Here is a 24440-nt window from a genome sequence, read left to right as displayed (position 1 = left end):
GAAATTAGGAGTCTTACCAGTAAGGAAACTAAACAGTACTGCTCCCCATAGGATGGTAAACACCTGCACTTCTTTGTATACCTTCCTGCGCGGAAGTGTTAGTGCAGGAGCTGTAATGTGATAGGACGCCCTGGTCTCGTGATGCCCCTCGTTTTCTCCATGGGCACCGCAGAATCGATTACACACCCCCTCAGGCAAAACCGCAGAAGCTTTGAAGTCCTGCTCTACTTCCGCTCCGATGACGCCACCTCAGCTCCGCGGGCGCGCGCCGCGTGCGGTGGCAGCATGCAAGGGCATCTGCGGAATGAAAGTGTGTTTTACTTCTTCCCACGCAGAGCTGCAAAAGAGTGTAGTCTGCTCTTACGAAAAGCACATGCAAGGGGCACTGTGGAAGGAAGACGAATTGCGCTGTCACACAGAAATATCAGAAGTGGATGCCCACACACAATTTGTAACGTGCTGAGTAAGCCATGAGCTGCCAACTCTTTCGGTCTCGCGCTCTGTCAGTAAGAGGCAGCTCTTATTACCCGCCTAGCATTGTTAACATTTATTATTGTTCTTTCTTTGTATTACAGCAGGGCAGGCCTTTCCACCCCACCCTGACACGCTGATGTGCCCTCAATCTCGAGGCTGTGCATGGGCCATTTTTAAAGAGATATTACTGGCTAGATCTAGATTTCAAATGTAATTAAATCAGATAAACGGGGTAGACACCGTTCGGCACGCACTTAATTAATTGTGGTTGTCAGAGACCACACAACTTCAAACAGAGTAGTTTCTAGAGGTCTGACCAGCTGCATTGCTTAACAGACCTAGTAAATCTTAAAGCTTTTTGGGGCTTCGGGCAAACATTTTGGGGACCCTTGTTCGCACCAACATTACAGTTATGCAATGGACGTCATCTAGGGATCGCCAGGGATTGCAGAGAGATTTACAGGGGCACACAGTTTTAAACACAAATGTTATGCTTCTCCTTTTCTCAAGAAGGTGGGATGCTATTAGTGCCTTCTAATTCAATTCTACTTCATCCACATTGAGTTCGGTCATTACCAGGTTTCCAAACCAATTTCAGTGCACAGCAGTATGCTGTGTGTCTACAAATTATCCATGTTCTTCGTGTTGCTCCTTCCCGAAAATCAACTGGCGGTCTCCTGTTTGAGGTTAATCTGGTTTAGGTTTTGAACGACAAACATCCATGAGCTCGTTTTTGAAATAGTGGTGTTAATACCACTAACCTAATGTAAGGGCTGGGCCTCTTTTCTCGTAGTGCAAAGCTAAGTGTGAGTTGACCTTGTGCCCGGAGGCTCATTGCTGGTCTACCATGCCCTAGCTAAGGAATCTCTTAAGTGAAGAAAACCAGTGTGAGCGTCCTCTGTGCAAGAGGGACATAGCTTCATTCCTCATCAGACTGCAAATCACAAGGTGGGCGTGGCTCTCCGAACACCATGACACCACCTCTTCAGCCAGTACATTAACTTCAGCGCAGATGCTTCACCGCATCTTATCAGGCCCCAGGGTAGCATTCACAGGTTCCCCAAACCACAAGTGTGGCAAGCCATCTGTACAACAGAAGGCAGACAATGAGCATATAAACTCATGGCACAGCGACGATTCAGGCCAGCAATAGAGATCTCAGAGGCATCATGGAAAACTTTTTCTGGGGAAAAGAGACACCATAGTGTCCGCACACAGTGTTGAAACCACTTAGTGATCCAAAGACCACTAGAGTCTGACTACACACTAATCATCTCGCTTCCCTCATACATGTTATGCCAACCTTTCAGACGAGTTGTTCGCATATGTGTGATTCACCAGTCCTCGTAATGTATTAACATATTTCCAGTTCAGTAAAATCATTTTAATCCCAGTTCAAAATGTTTAGGAGTAAAGTTTTTACTTAACCAGCTCTGGAATCCTTCTATTATGTTTGTGTTTTTCCCCACACACCATTGAACAGTATTCCTTTGGGGGGAGGGGGCTTGTTCATGTGGCTTTTAAATATCTGTTGGGGGCAAAAAAACAAACAAGGCTAAAGTGCGATCCATTGCCTTAGACAACCAATGTCCGATCTCCCCTGCTGATATGCGCCCTCTAACATTTTAAAATGATGCGCCATTTCTGCTTTACAAGCCTGAAATAGTTATAGTTTTACTGTAAAGAAAGAGGGCCCCAGCTAAAGATTCGAGTTCCAACGCAGGGAAAAAACATGAAAATGTAAAGACCTGTGGACACTCTTAGCTAAATTGTACTCACTATCAATTATCAAAGCAGCTAGGAAAGGGCAAAAGCAAACATGCAACAGGAATATTTTTTATACATATATATTTTTTATTATGATCTGTCCTATTTTACTTAGATGATCGTACATGCTGTAGGGTTTTTCCTTATTACCTCGTAGGTTACTTCATTAGGTTGCGCCACATTGGATTTGGTCATTCTCCATTATACTGTTTATATCTTCCAGCGAGGGGATTCATCCTTGATGCTTAGTGGCCCGGTATTCAGTTGAATTTGAATTTCGTACGATCCTCGCGTGCATCTTTTGAGATAATCTTAATGGTATTAGGGGGTAAGATCTGCCTTGTCTTGCTATGCAGCATGTTATTGGGTTATCACAACATGGTGAGAGTGAAATGGGTTTATTTACTTTAAGTGATTTTGGTTTTATAGAGGTCATACATTTCTGGTCTTTTCTTTGGTTTAGTGCATGATTAATTTATTTTTTTGTTCACTATTCTCCACTTATTTAACACACAGCAGTACAGGGTAAGGGAAAACAAATCTTTCTTCCTTTAGCTCTTTCTAGATGGTGAATGCTGTTTTGGTGTCTACAAAACATTGTCTATTTTATTTTTGTTTTTTTGGTATAGGTTAGGGCAATAATAATTGTGATATGTGATTGCAGGAATGGCTAAAAGGTGGATGTCCTGAAGAAGGTGCTCTGGTGCCAAAACGCACATAGATTATTCCTATTCCACCTAGAAGAATTCATGGAATGTTATGTAATGATGGATAGATTTTAGCATAAAGATAAGCTAAAAAAAAAATCTATAGGGAAGAGTATATGCAACATTATGGAATAACTGATTATAATCCCGTATTTAGCTCAAATAAAATAACACACTGACTACATACAATTACAAATTTGTGACTTAAGCTTCACGGATTCCTCAATCTTGCTCACCAGTTGGAGAATACAGATGCCACTTGTGCGGTGATCAAAAAGTCCAATTATCAGGAAATTTATCATAAGAGACATTCTCAAATGATGGGCCCTTTGAACCTGTATGAAAGTAACATAAACACTCAGGTACAAACTCTTTGTGAATCTTGCAGTGTCTCGTTAAAAGTTCCTTAATATTTTGGTTGTGAAAGCTGCCCATCTACAGACCCAAACATAATGTGTCATTTATCATGATCCTGGCTGATGACGTTTTGCTTTGGTAGTCAACCTGGAACTATAAATGGAAAATACAGATGGCCAGTTATGATTTTTCCAAGTTATAAAGTGTACATACAGCCACTGTGAGGCTGTTATCAGAACCACGTGGGATTTGGTGCCAGGTACATGAAAACATCTCTGTTTTTAGAACTTTAATCAATAAATGGTCTTCAGTGGTTCTCTATTAATGGATTCCTGCAGACAGACAGAAACTCCATGCCCTTATTTTTTCTTCGTCCCTTTTGTAACTATAAATTGTACTCTTACCACTGAAAGTTACTGAATGCATGGCTTTTAAGGAAATGATAAAAAAAAACTATCAGTCTCCAAAAGGTTGACCATCTACATAGTGCAATTAGAGGCACACAGACAGTTAGACACCATGTGGGTTATACAATACTTGTTTTGACAGTACACCTCACTGTGTCTTTCATTTCAGGAGCCATTGCTAATGAATGGTAGAAGACGACTGCAGTCTCAGCTTGTTTCTCAGCCATAGCTGTGTCTTTTCCTTCTAGAACACCAACATTTTACAGCCCATCTAGCATTGATGGACATGATGGGGACACTATTTGAATGTAATCAATGCATATTTCAGAATTACAAAACAATGTGCTTCATTTTTGCTTCCCTAACTGCTGAATGTGTACAGTTTGTTTGCAGGTGTTTACATTTTGTTGTGTTTTACAAAAAAAGGACATCTTGCAGCCTTCCCTTTCACGCTCCTTTACCCCAGCAAGACTGTCACATAATCCACTCTCCTTTTCTTTCCCCGACTGCAAAGTGACTGGAGTTGGTAAACACCAACTCCTATGTTTAATCTCGATGTTAAAAAAAAAAAAAACAATAAGCAGCAATTTATCAGGATACATAGCCTGATAATTGACCTCTATCTTTGAAAACAGCAAATGTGACAAGGTAAATACAGACTTTTAAGGCATCTCTAGTTATAGTTTAAATTTTTGCGGGCCACTTAAAATCATCTCACATCCCACAGTTTGGGAAACACTGCTCTAGAGCCTTAACTAAGAACTTACCCTCCTCTTCCTTCAGGATTAGGAAGTTACTAGAGCACCAGGGAGTGCAAAGTGCAGTGGTATTGGTACATTTATTGTCACCTAAGCGTGCTGTTCAGGAGGTATGGCTCAGCCCCCATAAAATATGTTAAATCTCAATAGGCCATCTGTAGTTCCAACAGTAGAGTGGCTCTCAAGTTCCCCTTCATATCTGTGGTGGCGAGGGTATCAAAATAGCAGTTACTGTCTAAATGTTCAGGTTACCACCCATCTAATAACCAGATATTACTTCTAACTGACAGCAAACGCTAATGATTTGGTCTTGGTATTATTGACACATCTCTATTAAATTTTATAAAGAGGCTTGACTGACTGGCCAAAATGAAATGTGAGTGCTGCATCCTGAAACAATAGACATGTCAATCACTGACAAAGAAGAACAAGCACACAGCAAGAGGCATAGTAATGGCTCTGCAAAGGCCTAAAATTAGTTTGAATGCCTACATCAACAATTGTAGCAACACTAACAACACAAAAGAAATCTTGTGACTTTACCAGAAACACCCAACTCGAAGGCCCTTTTGGCCTCACCCTGCACTTCCAGACAGTTTTAGGTGATCTTCCTGAGGTTCTTAGAGATTGAAATATCAAACGTACAGGAATCTGTGTCATTTAACCATGAACCACCACCCCAATTCTTCCCTCAGTCCCACTCAGCTTCCAGACTTCTCTCCTTTTCTCAAGCTTAGGGAGATGAAACTAGAGGACAATCCTAGTCTAAAGAAATCAAAGCAGCCGACACAGAAATGGAACCAGGTCCTTCCAGCATTTTTTCATTAAGCTTGTAGCAAACATCATAAGCATGGCAAATGCATCTCTCTTCCCTTAGTAAAATAACATATGATAGTATCACACCCTTAATCAAAAAACCAACGACAAACCAACAAGCCATCAACCAATTCTAACCATCTTTGTCCACCCAAAAATTGGAAGAAAATAATGAATAGCCAATCAAAAAGATTACAAGGAGCCAACCCATTTCTTGCACAACCTCCAATGAGGTTGCAGGTCCCTTGCTATACAGTCTCTGTGCTAAACAAGATACCATCCACAATCCTGTCCCTGGGTAAGACCCACTTACTAACGGGACATACTGTATAACCTGGCTTTCAAAAATGAGACGATTACTTAAAGGCATTTCCATAAGGAAGTATGCAGGCTTCCCCAACCTAATTTGGGATGCAAGCAGACAAGCTGGCCTTATAGCCACTTGGAAGAACAGCAAGGATTAGGTAGTCATGAACACTACACTGCACTATATGATAATCTCAACATATTCAGTGGAAACACTTGCTCCCAGCTTATTTGTTTTTTACTTTACCTAAAAAAGCCAGTGATTAGACTTAGTGTAATGGTACTCCTTTATAATTAAGGATTTTTCTTTTAACATGACAGTAATTTTTCTACTTAGGACATGGCCTAGGCTCAGCATTTCTTGTGTACTTCAAAAAGACAGGGCTAGGTTCATATACTTTAGCCTGGTCACAGAGCAATCCGGTGCCAATCTGTGCCCTGGCCCCAGTCCACAGCAGGGCCTGCCAGTCACTTAGACTAAGTTCTGGCATAGTCACAGACTCATTTAGATCGCTAGCTCAAACCCAGACTTCTAATGAACATGGCAATGTTTTTATCAGACATTAGACGGCTTCACCAGACCGAGTTCTGAAGGAGACAGAGAGAACGGCTTTGCGCCCTATTCACGTATGCCATCCACTGGTAACTTTGGATTTCTTTAGGACAGTATTATATGAGAAGCAAAGCTCATCCACACCAGTGAATGCCTCCTTATCGCCTTGTACATTCCAGCCTTTAAGCCCCCTGGCTTACTACACCACACATGACAAGATCAAGCTGCAAAACCTCAACAAATGTACTGGGTTAACTGGTGTACCCTTAAGATGAAGCCACTGCTTCCTCCACAAGACGCCAGCAAGTCAGATTAGAATTATTATAGATAGTAAGGGTGGCTCGTGCTGGTGCACAAGGGACTGCGATGTCACTGCTACTGTTAAACACTTACCACTTCCTTGGTATGGATATTAGAGCATCACAGATTCACTTTCAAATGTATGCAATTAACATCAAAAGCCATACTCCACTAAGTCAACAATCAGGGATCCAAATAAACATCACAGAATGTCTACATAACATGTCCTCCCTCTGTCTGAGCAGAGAAAAGTCAGAGATCACCTTTAGTGGTAGATCACAACTGTGTACTCAGGGAACTCTGCAAGTTTGACACACCAAAATGTTGCCCTACAGAACACCCACAATTTTGATGAATCGTAGATGATGTTTAACATCAGTTTTATGAGGCAATGTGTCCCCGAGGTAAGTCATTTCCTGACATACCAATAATATCAGAAATACATGTTATGTTGAGTCCACTCATTAACTGAGTTCTAGATCATCAGAATATTTTAACAATTTATTACAAACAAAAAAAAATCAAAAGTGTGGTACAGGTTAAGTACCATAAAGGCTCCCAGAAAATAGAGCATTACAGAGAAATGCAAAATCAAAAATATTCTAAGTCTCAAATGGGCAGCAAAATCAGGAGAGAAACGGACAGCATCCCTAGCGGAACAGGAACGTCTCAGGAAGTTCTGACTATTTCGCCAAGTCAAGGATTTTTATACATTATTTTTGCATATGAAATTAACATAACTGCAAAATCACTGTGGTGTGAATCATTGCATTAGGAAATCAAAACACAGAAATATTAAATACTGTATTGCCTTAACCCATAAGCAATATTCTATTACATGAATACTTATTCTGCTCACTGTATGCTAATGTCATCCAGAGATGGTTGAACAAACTAGATACATGAACAACAGTACCCTATTATGAATGAATAGGGTAGACAAGCCTAATGGAAGGACCTCGAAATGTAGTTACGGTTTGTGACTGAGCTGGGAAAAATTAATCGAAAACAACATAAAAAGTGACAGCAGAAATAAACTGACATGGACTTCGCTTGAACATGTGCTGCAGAAATAACAGACAGTGAGATATGCAGGCTGGTTGGCAAGGGTGACATCCATTTCGGAAAGCATGGCTGCTATGTGAAAATTAAGGCCTAGTTAACAAGAGTAAGAAAAACACCCTTCTAAACATTGTCATAATAATCTTTTTTCCGCTATAAAAAGCCATAAAAGCACTATTAATCCACACATAAAATACATCAATAAAACAATTTATTCACATAAAAGCCAAATTAATATATCAAGACTGCTGAGAAATATCCTCACGACAAGACCTCATAGCTCTTCATAATTGCCAGGGAACATCTTATAAAATTAACAACATACCATATTTGAACATAGCCACGTGTTGCAAGAAAGCAAAAGCAGGCTTATAATATCTGATATTATATTCTCCCTGAACTGTAAGTAAAAAACGAGTCCATGGGCATTTATACAAAAGACAAAAATGCATAAAGCACACTGTGCGGTGTTTAGAAGCATTGTCCTAACGGCATCTTGGGAACAAAGGAAAACATGATTGGTGTGTTGGTAAGGCCCCTAAAAAGCGAATCTGGTTAAAACGAAATCTAGTGAAATAAAATCTATGCTCGGGGTCTGTAAAACAGAATTAGATAAAACTCCGGATCTGTAGCAGATTGTGTGAGGGTAAACTCTGCCCTGGACTGCAATGCTTGAAAGTCCCTGTGACGTATTTGAGCATGCCAATTAAATAAATAAGGCTTAACCTCGCTTTTAGAATCTGTATTGATACTCTCAGGGTTAAACAAAAGTTCTGGAGTCCTCAAGATATTGAAAGTAGATTTAACATATCTAAGCCAATGGACATCCATAGCCTTATCCAATGCAACACAATCAGATAGAATCTCCTTGGTAAAAGATACTTCTGATAAGCTCCAGAACCTTAGCCATAGTACAAATGGCTTAAGCTAATTATTAGGCCTGGGCGGAGTTCCGCTACACGGAACTCTGCAAAGTGACCAAATACCTCTGCTGCACTGCGGGGAGTTCTGTAAAGCGGCAGTGTGTGTTAGGTGGTGCTGTTCGTACTGATTTTCAGCGCTGGGTGTTTGTCCTGCGCTGTCAAATCAGTGCGAATGGCACCACACGCAGCTGCTTCTTTTCTGCCACTAGAGTACATTTTCTACTCAAGGGGCAGCATCCTCAATGCGAATGGAAGATTTCTCAACACGAGCAGTAGCGACCACCTGGTTTGAGAAATCTTGCCGGGTGGTGGTCTGGAGTAAGATTTTCCTTGCTTGTGCAAACTTAACATTGGCGAGCGAGGAAAAAACTCTGCTATGCAGAGTTTTTCTAAACCCCGCCCTCTAAGCGGAGCGCGGAGTGGGAAAAACTCTTCAAACTCCGCGAGCGAAGCAGAGTTCACCACCCACCCCTACTAATTATATCTCTTTCAATGTCCAGGCCTGTTTCAAGGTGATTCAAAAATACAGGAGTCAATTTAGGAACTACCAGCAATCTGCTTAAAAATGTATTCTGCACCCTCTGTCACAGCTCAGGTCCTTTGTATCCCCATATTCCTGCACCATAACTCCCTATAGCCAGACATTTACTTTTATAAATGTTACTAATTTCTTTCACTGGTTTTTGCCCCAATTTCGTGTTGAAGTTAAAAACAGACTTGATTGCTTTATGGAACTGATGGACTCTTGGTTTAAGTAAAAATTCCAAATTCATGTTGGAGCCCAGAGTAATGCCCAAATAAGTAACATTTTTAACCTTAGAAAACTCAACCCACCCAATTTAAAATCCTTAATTCTTTGGTCCCAATGTTATACAGGATTTGGATAAATTTGTTTTCAGGCCCAAATCATTCATAAAATGGTAAAAAGAATCTAAACGAATTTGAAGACCACTCGCACTTCTAGTTATTGGGACTACATCATCTACATACAGCAAGACTAGGAGAGGGCAGTTCCCCATTTGGCAGAGATGCTTGTCCAAACCGTTTCTATAAAGCAAAAAAAGCAGCCGAGCCAGCACACAACCCTACTTCTATACATCATAGGAAATTGGTTACAAAGACATTAGTACTATATTGATGTGTATATGTATAATTGAGTGTGAAAGTGTATTCTGCACATTGCTAATGATGCAAAAAAGTATAAGTACACAAATAAATCCTATAATTGAATGAAACAGGATTTGGGGGACCACCCCTCAGCTACTTCCCCAAAATACAAAATCTGAGTATCATATTCGAAAAAGGTGTTTCACTCATACCCTAAACCAATGTCATAGACAAAGGTGAAAATCTGCATCCAGTCAAGTGCATTTAAATCACCCATTTGCAGTAAACAAACTGACTGCAATAAATAGTGCTTCACTCTTTAGGTCTTGTTAAGTTCTGGTATTTCAACTACCCGAGATCTCCCAGGATTGAAAGCAATTAACCTTCATGTGAATTTATGCAAAGCATTTCTAAAATACATATTAAATATATTCTGAACTAAATTCTCACACTCAAACACAGCAAACGTCACACACAAACAATTGATGGTCTTCTACATTGCGGATAAAAGAGTGTCCTGTCTGTCAATGCACAACTGTGCTCTGGAAATGGTGGTTAGAGTGCCACATACGATTTAGGTTAATTTTATACAGGTCACAAGGTGCAGAGGTAGACCAGCAACAAACTGAGGGGGAGCAGAGCTAGAGCCAAGCCAAGGCTCTGTTGGCTGTAGAAACCTGTATGAGCTGTGTGTGGCCTGAAATAGTTTGCATGTGAATAATGCAAACAAATCAGGTTAAAAAAAATATGATTGTCTCTTCAGATTTCAAAAAGTGTATTTTGTGGAAGCGATTCACCGTAGTACATCAGATTGCATCACTGGGTTGTGAGGCATTTCTTAAGTAATCATTTTAAACATGGACGTTTAATCATTTATGACCTCCTGCCCTCAAGACACTGCAATTAGCTAAGAGGGAAGTCGATTGACATGTGCATCCTATGTGTGACATATGTCATTAAACTTGGAAAAATATCATAATCTATTAAATCAAAGATGAGTTTATTGTACAATGCACACCCCGGATTCAGGCTATTTCAAGGAGCTCGCATGTCATTTAATTAAGAAAGAGGAAGCTCGGTGAATAAAATAGTTGTCTGGCATGATAAAACGTGTTCAAGCAGGGAAGCCAAAATTGACCCAATTTTTTTGGTTTCATATAGTGTAATTCAGCTTCTAGAAGGGTACTTGTATCTTTCTCCGTATTCACATTAAAGGGTAAATGCTTTGTTCTTGGTGCATGAGTTTAAAGCAGTGTGTTACGAGGTTAGAGCATGGGTGGCAGGAGGGAGAAACATGAAAGCTCGGCTCCTTTTTGGGTTCGAGGATATCGAGCAAAGCATGAACATGGAATCATCAAAATGGCAGGGGTAGCAGAGGTGACATCACACGCCATTTAACGTTTACTTTCATTCACACAGGTATGCTTACGCACACACTCCTTCTCACATAATCACACTTTTCCCTGCAAGCCCACACACAACCTATATTTAAAACCATTTTTTACTTATCTCATCTGCTAGGGAAGGTCATATGCCAGCAAATTGGAATTCATTCTTTAATACACTAATTGTGAATAAAAACATATTATTCACTATCAGTGTAATAAAGAATTGACAAAAACAAGGAAAGTGGTGCTGCCCTTGTGTGCCCTGGACTGATTCTGCCACCTTTGAGGCCAGGGGTCGCAAAGGCAGTGCCAGGGGTCGCAAGAGGCAAGCCAGAGGTCGCAACTGCGACCTGGCTGCCCCTAAATTACATCCATGGAGCAAGGCCAGGTCTGTGGCTCGCGCCTTAAGCAGTTAGCCCACCTCTGGTGAGATGCTGCCTCTTACAACAGCGCCGAAATAAACAGGCAAGAAAAAAAAAACACAACTAGATGTATTGAGTGATGCGGATGCCATGGACATCCTCTGGTTTGAATTTAAAAAAACGTAGAGCCTCGGCCTCAACCCGGAGAGTTCAGATGTATCCAAACGAGTTTCATGTTTTGGAATTTAATCAGTGGACGCAATAGCTCGCAACTCATCTGTTGCAAACTTTTTAGTGGAACGCCTTTCAGCCGGGTAATAGGTTGCATGCTCCGCGTAGTAAACTGGCCATTTTAACTAAACAATGCGCTAAAATGACGGGGTGAGGAGGGTCACGGATGCGGCATCAAGCACCGAGCCCTGCCGTCCCTCCACACCGATGGAGCAGACCCGGGGTCAGCCGGGCGCTGTTGCCGAGGAAGCTTCCCAGCCGAGCCCAACCCCGCCCCCTGCCTCCGCGTGACGCGTGGAACGACCCGGGCGCGTGCTGCGCCGGTGGGCGCCCGAGCCCCCCTCAGCCGGCGCGCTTCACCCAAGACAACAACAGCGGCTACGTTTCCCCCCCAGTCCTCCAGCGCGGCGGCGCCTGCGCACTGCGCCGCCACCCCTCCTGCGGTCGCGAGGGGCTGGCGCGAGCCTGCGAGTGAGTGAGTGCGTGAGTGTGTCAGGCTGACTCGGAGGGCGGAAGGGAGCTCCCAGCCTAGTTACTGCCCTGAACCCCGGCTGCGGCCCCCTCGGCCAGCGTTCGCCCCACGAAGGGAAGCTGCGAGAGCCCAGCGTGCCGGTATCTGCGCTGCTCTTCCGCCACCGGACAGGGAGGCGGGGCGGCGGCCGCGGAGAGCAGGCATTTAAACGGCGGCCGCGGGCTCCGCTTGCTGCGCCTCTCAAACACGTACGTGCCCGCCGCTGCCCAACCCTGTCTCCCCCGTGTACCCCTTCCCCCCTATGCGTGCCCCACAATCCCACCCGTGCACTGGCTCTCCCCCAGCTGACTGTCTCTCTCTGTCACAGGATGCCGGACCAGATCTCCGTATCCGAGTTCATCGCGGAGACCACTGAGGACTACAACTCCCCTACCACGTCCAGCTTCACCACCCGTCTGCAGAGCTGCAGGAACTCGGTCACGGTGCTGGAGGAGGTGAGGCGATGCTAAGGGCTGCGGGGTGGGTGAGGTAAGGGGCAGGGGGTGAAGGAGGCTCAGGCCCAGAGGCATATGTCCTTGATTATGGCCAGTGGAAAATGTATTGATAATAAGTGGCATGGGTTCATTCAGTGGCAGCATCCCCAGAGGTTCTGGAGGATGGCACGCGCTGTGATTCGTTGGCCAGTGTTTGTTGATGCTGGCACTGAAGATTGACAAATGCTGTGCGTGCCTGGACTATGCACTTGACAGCTGGGTTATCGCTACTTCTCAAGAGCCCCATCATTGCGGTTTTGGCGATGCTTGTGCTGGGAGACTATTGTGACATGTTCCCACATTGCTGATGCTGGATTTTAGGAACTGTTGCAAGTGGCACGATCCTGTATTTATTTACATGTTGCTTAAGTATGACATTAGATGTATGAGGCATGCTCCAGTGTTTGATCATGGTAGGACTGCTGGGGGATGATTTGGGTGGCATTTGGCAGGGCCCGATTTTGTTAACGGTTCTGATGATGCATACTGGCACAGGTCCTATTATTTATAGATAGTTTCGCTTGACTGTGGTGGTGCCTTTTGTGCTGGGTTGGCTTAAATTAAGCACGATGTGCTGGGTCGGCTTAAATTAAGCACGATGTGCTGGGTCTCACCACTTGGCGTGCCTCGTTGTTAATGGTGTCGGTCCTCGAAAATGGCTTCAGCTTTTGTTGGTATGGTTCAGTGCTATTTGTAATTAGTGCTGGAAAAATGTACATCCTATTTGCAGTATGTCGTGGAGTTTGTTGATATTACCAGGATGGTGGTGGGATCTGTATGGCAAGTGTCAGCATTTAGTGATTCTTGCTGAGCTAGAACTGCATATCATCACTGGCTATAGGACATACCTCAGTGTGGGTTTGCTGCTAGATCGATTTCAGTGAGTGGAAGTTAAAATCAGTCAGCACTTGTTGACTGATGCTGCCGGGCTGGTGGTATAAGGAGGTAGCAACGCACGTTCATATAACTGGGCACAGTTTGAAATAAGATTGCTGCAGGGGATGACTTAGCCTATTTAGATCTTGCTTGCTTTGCTGGAATATGACACATTATTTTTGTATTTGTTCACATATATGTTTTATTAAAGGGATTCTTTTGGCTTTATAACACTATACGGTTGACTGATTTGCATGTGGCTGGGACCAAACCTCGCTATTGGGAAGCACAAATGAAGCACGTTTTTTGTAACTCTGAAGTTTGATGACAACATTTTTCATAGCCTGAAGACACAAACTGGGGTGGTATGGTGAGCAAAAGAATTGGTGGATTAAACCCAGATCTGTGAATGGGGGGTGAATGTTTGATTGGTTCTGCATTCCGTCCATCATTTGTGTTTCTTTACTAAACGGCTGACTGAACTGTTTGGTAGGATGATGGCACTGTCTTGCAGTTGACATTTGCATATGCAGTCGCTCTTGTGTTGGTAGGAAGAAAAACACAGGTTTTTTATGAGCTATCATTTACTGTGGGTGGACAGAATGGTAGAAGAAATAATACACAGAACAAGTGCTCACGACAAGTAACATTAAACAATAGGTTTCTCAATCGAAATCAATCCAGTTTTTAACAACGAATGTGGAGACCACATTTATCCATATCTTATGTTTTTGTCACCGATGTGTTTTGGTCACCATGTACAACGTCAACATTCTTAAATGCCAACATAAGTTAGTAGGGAGCCAAATCCACACACATCTTCAAACTATATTGATGAAACATTTCTTATATTCCTTATTTTTATTAGTAAACATATACAAAAGGTAAGCTTACTAAGCATCTTAATTTATAAAGTATTTTACTTTAATGAAAATGCTATCTAGCTTATTTGTTGTCATTTTTTAATTTTCCAGTCACACCTTATAGAGCTACGAAAGAGAAACCTTTCTGTCCTCTTTAATTATAAATTAGAATTTGCGCTCTAGGACTTCTAGGTTGAAGTCCTCTTTTGGTCAGGTATAATCTCTAAGGTATTGTCAGCGCATTTCAACGTCTGTGGTACAATATAAGTGATTAACGACGAGGTCTTCATCAGGTTAGGAATCGTTCCTCAAAAAGCAGTGCTTCCTCTTGTTTGGATTAAGAAATCTGAATTGTGAATCATAATCCTTGTTATAACTTTTTTTTTTTTGACTCAGTGGAAAAAGCTTTGGAAGGTGCACGCTGGACCTTCATTAGAGCATCAGAGGGCATAGTAAACTGCGGCCGGTGTCAGTGATGACCCATTATATTAGAAGAGGGATTAAGGGCCAGATGTAGCAAAGGTTTTTACCCATTCTGTGTCTATCGGAAAAAGTGTTCGTACATATGGCCCTAAGTATCTGGAGTAAATTCCTAACGAAGGCAAAACAAGGCATGCCAGCTTATCGAGGTAACAAGGCAGCGAGGAGCCTACACTTGGATAAGACACAGTGGGCCACTGCTTTCCATTGATTGACTAGGATTGGACATTAAAATTCAGAACTCTCAATCCAAACAAGAGGAGACACTCTTCTTTGAGGATCAGCTTTGATGATGAACTCCTTAATCCTTTATATTGTACCATAGAGGTCAAAACGTACTGATGAAACCTTGGAGATTACACTTGAGTACAAAAAGGAACATGAGCCAGAAGACCCCAAATGGAAAACTGATTTATAATGAAAAAAATAGGGTCTCTCTTTCATATCTCTGTAATATGTAAACAGAACATTTAAAAAGTGGGACACAAACATCTTTACAAAAGGATTCCTTGCTTCCACTGATCCGCTGAACATTTACATATATGAAAAAATATTCTTTGCTTTTGAGTAAAATAAATCTCTTCTGTTTTAATTGGAAACGAATTGCTAGATAAATGTAAAGATTCACTTAAGCACACTTTGCATGCCTATTCGCACATAGCTGAATGCTGTGTTGACATCTTAATGGTGTTCGTGCTGTACATGGTGATGAGAAATGCATCCGTGACAAAAAACGTTTAAGATAAGGATAAAGCAATATTTCCTGATTTAACAAAGGAATTATGCATCAGCTTTATGAAATTTGTATTGATTTATGGCAAATAAAAAAGAAGGTGTGGGATGGGCCACTCAAAAATTGCCCTGTTCCCCCACTCAATAAGTGACGTTTACATGTGTTCTGTCATGGCCTTTCGGGAAGACAGCGAACCACACGCACATCCTGCTTTTATTGTTTAATAGGAATGAAGTGGGAGCTGGCCAGCACTGCACTGCACCATCTCCGAATGCCTACAGTCTTTCTGAACACCCCCTCTTACCCTTTCAGGGGGAAGATTGGATGCTTCACCCCCATGGTCCGTTGGGAGGGGGGCTGAAAGGCCGCTGGATGCTAGACATATGTTTTTTTAATCTAGTATTACACGCCCCACCTATCACCCCACACTCTACCCCTGAAGCCCCAACAGTCTTTCTATCTCCTTGGGTCCTAGAGCATTCCAATCCCCATAGCAAGCAAGAGGAAAAATTGGGTGTTTTGGGGCATTGTTTTGACATATGGGCCAGCAGCAGTACTTAATTTGTACAGAATTAATTTTCATGGCCCAAGGTACTTTACATGGGTACACTGCAGCTGGCACAATCTTCTTTTCGCTGTGAGGTGCATGTTAAAGGCCCTCTTTTATAATTTTTTATAAAGATATAGTTAATTGTTCCCCTAATGAACGTTGCTTAGTAATACACATAGAGCCACCGCCATGTGGTGGTTTCTCATAAGTATGTGCCAGTGTTTACGAATAAGTGCTGTTATAGAATACAGCCACAAATTAAACGCTAGCCAGCATAGAGGGGCTAAATCCCAAATTCATTTCACTTGCCGTGGTAAATGGCTGCAGTATTTAGGCTCTGGGCCAGCTGGCAACCAGGGAATTCTACAAACATAGGCATTTTTTGAAACCTAGAGGACCCGAGGAATGCTGGGTGGTTCGCATGCATTGACCCTTCTATGCTTCCTTACCCAGATTGCCCAGCAAACGTCTAACCTTGGCTAAAATCCTACATTTTCCTAATATTTCTGTGAGGGAAACTTTCTGAACCTGCGGGGATCCACAAAAATCTAATCACCGTGTAGTCCCACACTTCTCCTGATAACAGTACCCAAGCTTATATGGCTGGGTGGATTACATGAGACAAGAATGGACCAAACAAGGGACCATGCGAAGGCCACATTGACTTCATGTGATCACATTTTTCATCCATTCCTCTATCAGGCTTTGGAGTTAAAGGGAACACCCAATTTTACGCATTCAGAAAAGAGTTGGATGCAGTTTATATATGTTGACACTAGACTGGCACCCGGGCCGTCGTATTACAGATGCATTTGGCTGTGCTTGGTTATGTTGCTTATCCGTGCTAGAGGATGGCACATTTCTATTGTAGGCATGACTACTTAGTTGGTTTTGCCTTGCTTGTGCTAGATTGGTGAGGCTCTTTAATATTGGTTGCTGCTGAACCATATTTGAATTTAGGCACATTCCAAGTGATGAATTTTGAGTTGAACGTCTTTATGATCTGTAAGATGTGGTAGGATGTTACATCTCTCTGGTCAAAGGTTGTATTTATAACCGGCGATGGTACAAAAAACGCCCAAGAATTAACCGCAAGGCTCCAAAAGTAACTGATGTTTCTGCCCAAGCCTAAAGTCAGTTCCAAACGGAGATTCCACTGGTTTTGGTTTAGCATCAAAGTAATAAACGCACAAGTGGTCTTGCTGACTATTCATTATATATAATCTGGCACTTTAAAGCAGGCCATATCTGTACACAGCAAGAATGTCTACAGCTGCATTACAATTATTTTGTTAGTCAATAAGATTACATTTACAGCACTTACCACTTAAGACAGAATCTAGTGGGGAAAATGACGAGTAAACGGAATTCGAGAACTGAATTCTGCCCACCGACTAATTCTGCTTACATCTTTGCAGCGGAATTTGACACTGATGTGAAGTTTCAACAAAACTTCAGCAGGTGACAGTGCCAGTATTTGAATTTAGGCTCTTCATTGCGCTACCTTCTCAATGTATGGCACAGGGTAATCTCTCTTTCTACGTTAGCAATTGCTCTCCTAGAACTAATGCTGTGCACTGTTTTGTCAGTGCTTGAATATTCATAAGAGATCTTCTCACTAGAAGAATCAATCAAATCACACAATTGAATCGGTGGGAAGTGGTACAACTTTGGGCGAGTATTGAGGTCAGTCCATAATAGGAATTTGGGTGGGATTAAAAACAAAAAAAAAACAAGCTTCAACGCTAAACGTAGCAATTAGTCATAGTCTTCTAAAATAAACAGAGTAATACACTGATTTGGAGAACCAGGGTTACTAATAGTGCGTAAAGTGAATGAAGGTAAAACTTGCCTCATTGGAGTGGGGTGACCTAGTGCAAGTTCAGAAGCCACACTTCCACGACTGGACAGTCCAGGTGGGGGTGACTAAGGTGGTGCAAGCATCAGTGATGCAGTGTGAAGCATTTGCAGACGATGCATGCCGCCAGACTTCCATTTTAACTGGCACAAAAGGGCAGCGGTCTCCGGACCTGAGAAGGGCACAGCTTTCGCCAGACGAAGGCTCCTTCGCCTGCTTTTTAATGGCAAAAACATGAATCCTTACATATTAACGCATTTCCCCACGGAGAGAGAATGGGTAAAATCGTGTGATACTCCATGCCAAGGGCACACTCAGTGAACTGTGAGGACTGCGCAAAAAGAAGAACCTAGCTTTCTTTTAATAGTAACAAAGGATTGTTTGAGTTCTTCGCAGACCCCCATTGTGTAGCGATGCATGCTTGAAGCATTTTAACACTGGCGGTTCTTTTGGATATGTGAGTGTAGCTTGATGATGCTGCCAGGTTTTACTTTTTGGGGGCTGAGGGGCAGGATGGGAACTTTGACTTATTTACCTAAGCCAGTACTATAGTGATTCACTAGGGACAGAATTGGGTTCCTTGGGACTGCGCTGGTTCAACACCCTTCTCTGTATGTGATAGTGACCTTGGACGGTTAGTGCGGGATGGTACTTAATTAGTTAATTGTATGAATGAACCTGCTGAACACTTTGTGTACTTGTCTATTGTGTAGAGGCTGCTGTGTGGCATGGCTGATGTAGGTGAAACTACTATATTCAATGTAAAGTTTCAGTTTCTGCAGTCGTCCCTAGCTAGCCTTGCACAGTAGCAGTTTCACCATGGGCGAAGCTGGTGTGCGGCCGATGAGACATTGTCAGTGCCAGAGGAAAGATGGGTAATTGGATTTTAGGGATCTCCTGAATTTGTTCTCACTTTCAGAGGTAACATTATTCAGGTAACGAAGTAAAAAATATGCGGATGCGTTTGGATGCAGTCGCACGTTGCAGAGCAATGCAAGGTGGTGTTCAGTTCTGAACTGCATGGGTTCAGAGTGCTAGTTGTCTTTGACACTCGCCTGACATCCTGTTGTGGGTAGAATTTTGAGGACAACCGTGAATAGTTTGCTAATGGTAGCCAAGGTCCAGCAGTAATAACCAAAGGTTGTGATCTAGCGTGCGATACACCTGTTTGTTGAGGTAGCTTGCATTTATCTCTTCTTCCAGAAGAGGACGGGCGTACAGTTTTCTGCTACCCTGTATGTGACCTAGTTATCTCACGAGTTTCTCATTTCAGCTCTTCAGATGCTCTCCCCTCCTCCACTTGCTGTTCTTGAGTTACACCAGCCTAACGTGGCATTATCAAAAGTCGTGCAACTTGAATGTGAACTGAGAAACAAACCACTGTCACCAGTGTTTTATTAGAATATGTATTGCTCCAGGTATGAGTCACACATGGACGTCATACATCTGGTAAATGAAAATATTAAGCCATATGTGTCTTTGGGGAAAAAAAACAATTTTATTTGTATTTCTGGTCTTATTTATAAAATCCAGTACGAATATTTTAAAATGTGTTTGAATGGTAGGGAACTTTGGCACATTACGGATACCTACACGATGTGATGGATACTCCATGTTTTTTATGCTAGTCAGTGTGCAATCTACAATAACACAAATCTTAGGGGATCAAGTACCAATTGAGAATAAAGTGGATTGGCGCGGGTTTAGCAGAAGACTGTCATTTTTGGTTATTTAACATCTTTGCATTTAAGTAACTGCAGGGCAGAATTAGAAGATACATTTATACGTTAACGTCAGTGGGGCCGAGTAACTGAAAAGCAATATGACACCAGTTGTTACCGTTTAGTAGACTAACACATATCTTGGCGAAACAAGGAAAGAATATTGTATAAGTAAGAGAGAAATTATCAAATTGAAGCCAGTTACTTTTCACTCCTCTTGTTTAGCCATTTGATTGGAAATATTTCCTTTGGAATTTAGTTTGTGTGAAGTATAAAATGTTACGTTGGTTAGTGGATTTCTTTTAATGTGCGAGGAGCGCTGCAGCACTTCCACAATAACTGCTGGAGTTCAGAAAGTGAACGAGCAATAAAGATACATTTACATTTGTTTTTATCTTGCCACATTTGTGTTGCGTTGAAAGAGTCAAATGCAAGCTATGTCTTCTGACAAATTGCTGCTTATTGTTTTGGTTGGTATTTACTTTCTTGAACTGCAAATTAGAGCATTTTGTAAAGTGAACTATCTGACAGTCTTGCTGGGGTACACAGTGGGAAAGGTAAGGCTGTGGGATGTTGATTTATCAACACACAGCAGAATAGAAATACCTGTAAATTAACTGCACAAATGTTTAAAAAGAAATTCGCTTTTAGAAAGCACAAATGAAGCACGTTTTTTGTAACTCTGAAGTGTGATGACTACAACAATTTTCATAGCCTGAAGACACAACTTGGTGATGTGCGAATGATAGTTCCTGCAACCCGATTTTAATGCATTATCATTTGTGAGATATGGTTTTATCAGTAAACCTGCATGTCATTGCGAACACCATGTTGTATTTATATATTTGCTGCAAAATGTTCAAAATGTACCACCGGCTACAAACCACACCCTTACCACACTCCTGCTGTATGGACATGGCTCGTTTGCTATAATTATTCTTTCTGTGACACTTGGATTTTTCACAGTGCCTATGACTTCAGTGGTATAGCATTGATGGCTGCATCTCCACTCTGAAATTTGTTCCAGCAGCACTGCCTGCAGCCAAAACTGAATGAAGGGACTGAGGAAAGAAAGCAATGAGTGACATGAAGTATGGACTTGAAATAATGGAATCACCTATAAGAAATTACAACACTATCCTTTTGTCCCATTCCTTGCTTCCTTCATTATAAATGAGGAACACAAAAGCTAGAGCGGTATAACTGATGATCCTGGTGAACAAAAATCTATTCCTAAAATCTTAATCAGCCCAGCGAAAAAAATGTATGCATTACAGCATAGTAGATAATACATTGGAACCCAAAACACCTTATAGTTGAACACCAAAACATCACTATTCTGAACCTTACCCCTAGGTTCCTAAATGCCTGTGGTTCCCAAACATTTTAGAACCACAACCCAATTTTTAGAACGACCAACCATTCGAGACCTAGCTAGCTTTAATGGACATAAGGTGGCAATTTTTGCATACTTTTCAGTTGGAATGGGCACTAAATTTGTACAGACACAGTTTTACTGATAATATATTGCACACAAATGATGTGTGGAAATTGTGTTTCAGTGAATATTTATCATTTGTACGCCACCTAGTAAAGAATCTTGATTTGTTTTATTCCTATTCAAGTCTTTGTTGCCATCGCACTTCAGAATAATAAAGTGATTCATTTTTACTTTCTTAACTGCTAAATGTGTACAGTTCATTTGCAGGTATTTATATTTTGTTCTGTTTAACGAGAAAATAACATCCTAAGGCCTCTCCTTTCACAAGCCTGAACCCCCAGAAAGATGTCACATAATTCACTTTGATTTTCTTTCTGTGACTACAAAGTGAGGGTGTCTGGAAACACTAAGGCCCCTGTTAAGCCAGCATTTGCAATGTAATAGGTCTGGAATTTGCTTGAGTTATAGCTATTGGCGTTGTAAATGCATAACTTGACTTTTCTTGCCACATAAATTGATCAACCCTGCCACCTAATTTGGTCCTCTCTACCACATAATTCCAGTGGCCCTGCATGTAAATGAAGCACTTCCGTTTACCTTCTTCCTCTACCTGCAGGACACATTGCAAATATTGTCATTATTTATTATGTTTTTATATTATTTTGGGGTCCCCCAACCTAGTGTGGGGACTCAAATGACTTAGACAGAAAGAGCAGGTCATGTGGTGAGTTATGGACTGTACTGCTCAGAATATCTCTTAGAGGACACCACTATAGAAATAACACTTGTAAGAAACATGGTGATGTCACCATACAGTCAACCCCTAGAAGGCATGACATGAAAACAGAATGCCAGAAAATAATGAAGTGTACCCATATATGTAGCCCCTAGAGGGCATAGTGCTTTACACATTTTCCGACCTAGCAGTCCTACTGCAATACTGTTACAAACAAGGCCCTTAAAATACAAACTAGTCCCAGCTGTAAAGCAAAAGTTCCGGCCATGAGAAAGCTTAAAAACACACTGAAAAGGTGGAAGAGGTTACTATTTTGCCCCCCCCACCCCAACCCCAACCTAGGGTGGGAACCCAGATATGAACTAGACAGAGTGCAGTGGGCTGAATGGTTTGGTGGTGGTCCCATTGTTTTAGGACCACAACAGGCTGAGTTATGGGCTGAAATGTTTTGAAAAAGAGATGCCCCGCAAAGCATTATGGGTCGAGTTTCCCAAGTGCAGTGAATATTGTAGTATCAGCTCTCCCACTGTGCCGGGAGAACCTTTTGGAGGACTTCTGTGTTTATTTCTGTTGTAAATGCTCAAGTTTGTATATTTTTCTACTGCTAAACTTGTAAAGTGGTCCTCCTGTAAAACACTTCTCCGATCGAGTTCACGCTGTATGAGACATCAGCACCCCTCCGATCAAGTTTGCGCCATATTAAACTTTTTAGCAACAAAAAATTTGAATAAATTAAAAACACCCCTTCCCCACTAAGATATCTGTCCGATTGTGCAATAATCCAAGTAACAGGGTCAGTCTGCAAGGCGCAACAAAGCAGCCTCAAGGCAGGACAAACATGAAGCATTTGCCTACGAAATCAAGAGAGTTTTATAAGGCAGGCCCAGGAACAAATGAAGGTGATGGGCGTGCTTAAAGCCCACAGAGTAGATTATATGTCGTAGAGCAGCGCTTGCGTGCTGCTAAGCTCGACCTAAAATACACTGAATGCTGCACCTGATCAACTCTTCTTATTGTGATTAATAAGTCCATAAAGATTGTTGTGGCAAGCCTGATCTCGGTAAGCTCACTTAATTCTTTGTTTGTGGTGCTTTTTCTGCATTACACTTATGCAGTTTTCCAGAGGAGAAATTTGTATGCAGCCGATGAGACAATGATGTTGAATACCAAGAGATGGGTAAATTGATTTTATGTATGTAATTTTGAGGTGTCTCTTATCTTATTAAAAATGTCCAGAGTATTCTGGTAAATCCATTTGCCTTATCTGTGACTTGACGTGATTCAGGTAACGGGGGCACCGCAGAAGCAAACAATGAAGAAACTTGTATTGTGATTTGGAGTTGGCAAGGGTAGCCAGGGGAGTGCAAAATGGTGTCCAGGGATACTCTGGATGATGAATGTTTAAAGTGCCGTAATCAAATTGGTTTTCAGTACATCGTGTCTTGGCAGTCCTTTTGTTCACAAAAGTGGCTTTCTTCTGAGGACATTAGTGGGTAATAGATAACTGTCCAGGTGTGACATAGATTTCTGAAGATTGTAAGCACGTTTGTGGTACACCTGTGTGCTGGGACAGTGAGTATTGAGTAGTCCTTTCAGTAGAGGACGGCAGTAGTATTTTAATTCTTTCATTTATCTGTGCTTCACTCCCTCGTTTACAGTTGTTTAGTTGTACTGGTATTGTGATACTACAAACTCCAGAGTGACATAATAACTGTTCTGTACTCAATGTTGGCATAGCTCCCAGTTAGAAGCCTAGATAATTATATTCATAGAAGAGGAATACCTTTGGGCAATCCAGGTGAAGGCCGTAAGCAGCATGGGGAAGAGAGGCATGAATCTCTCAATGGTTTGTACTTCTGGGTCCTAATTTATCTAGGATCCCCAGGTACTTAAATAGGTTTGTATTCTTTTCCCCAACGTGGCGTGATGGATGCTTATGTCATCTCTGACACAGTCTACTGTCTGTATGAGGTACTGTGATCAATGTGATCACTGCCTTTTTCAATTTCTGCAACCCCTGCCAATTGGTCATCCTGACTGAAGTAGCATGAGAAAGAAATAATCCTTAACCACCATTCTTTTTAACTTATAGAGAGTAACCAGTAAATAGATTGTTGGAAGACTAATCACACAGTTTAGACCAGGGGCCTCCAACATTTTGTGTAACTGGAGCTACTTACATTCAGTTGAAACCGTGCAGCTACTAAAATTGGCGTTCTAAAAGTGACCACGTCAGAGAAAATTACATTAATGGCTACCCTGTGCAAGGTTACCGACAGTGATCACCTTCATGCATCAGGCGGGGTTGCCAGCACTAATCTAAAAAAGCATTCTCAATTTGGAATGCCTATACATGGGTTAAACAGAACAGCCTTAGTTGCAGGCACCATGATAATATTTGTATTATTGCATGATGTATCACTCCTATAAAAGCTTTACACCCATTTGAAACTTTTACATATATTTTGGAAATCAGTTTTTCACCAAGTGTCAGCTTCGTTCTGAAAACACACACATTTTCATTACAAAGACCCACCTTTCTATTTTGGGATACATACATGATTTTAACCAAACAAAATCTTTTAATCTATATGCTGTGCTGAATGCAGGAGAACTACTTCCAAGTAGCTAGAAAGCTACCAGTAGCTCATGTGCCACT

General features: G+C 41.8%; 1 protein-coding gene across 6 annotated transcripts in view; it reads left to right on the top strand.

Moving 5' to 3' along the window:
- The window catches only part of ASAP1 (ArfGAP with SH3 domain, ankyrin repeat and PH domain 1), a 1537410-nt gene that overhangs the window by 142584 nt on the left and 1370386 nt on the right, over positions 1 to 24440 (top strand). For 2 of the 6 annotated variants that reach the window (XM_069220756.1, XM_069220755.1), the window contains exons 1-2: positions 11673 to 11989; positions 12358 to 12484. In XM_069220756.1, the coding sequence (XP_069076857.1) occupies positions 11685 to 11989; positions 12358 to 12484 (432 nt within the window). In that variant the 5' untranslated portion in view covers positions 11673 to 11684. Of the gene's footprint in view, positions 1 to 11672; positions 12239 to 12357; positions 12485 to 24440 lie in introns of those variants that run through there. The other 4 variants (XM_069220757.1, XM_069220758.1, XM_069220761.1 and 1 more) reach the window with 3 other exon arrangements.

The sequence above is a fragment of the Pleurodeles waltl genome, chromosome 2_2 (assembly GCF_031143425.1).
Source record: "Pleurodeles waltl isolate 20211129_DDA chromosome 2_2, aPleWal1.hap1.20221129, whole genome shotgun sequence".
NCBI lineage: Eukaryota > Metazoa > Chordata > Amphibia > Caudata > Salamandridae > Pleurodeles > Pleurodeles waltl.
The sequence above is the reverse complement of the archived record's forward strand: the minus strand, read 5'-3'. Positions and strand labels throughout refer to the sequence as shown.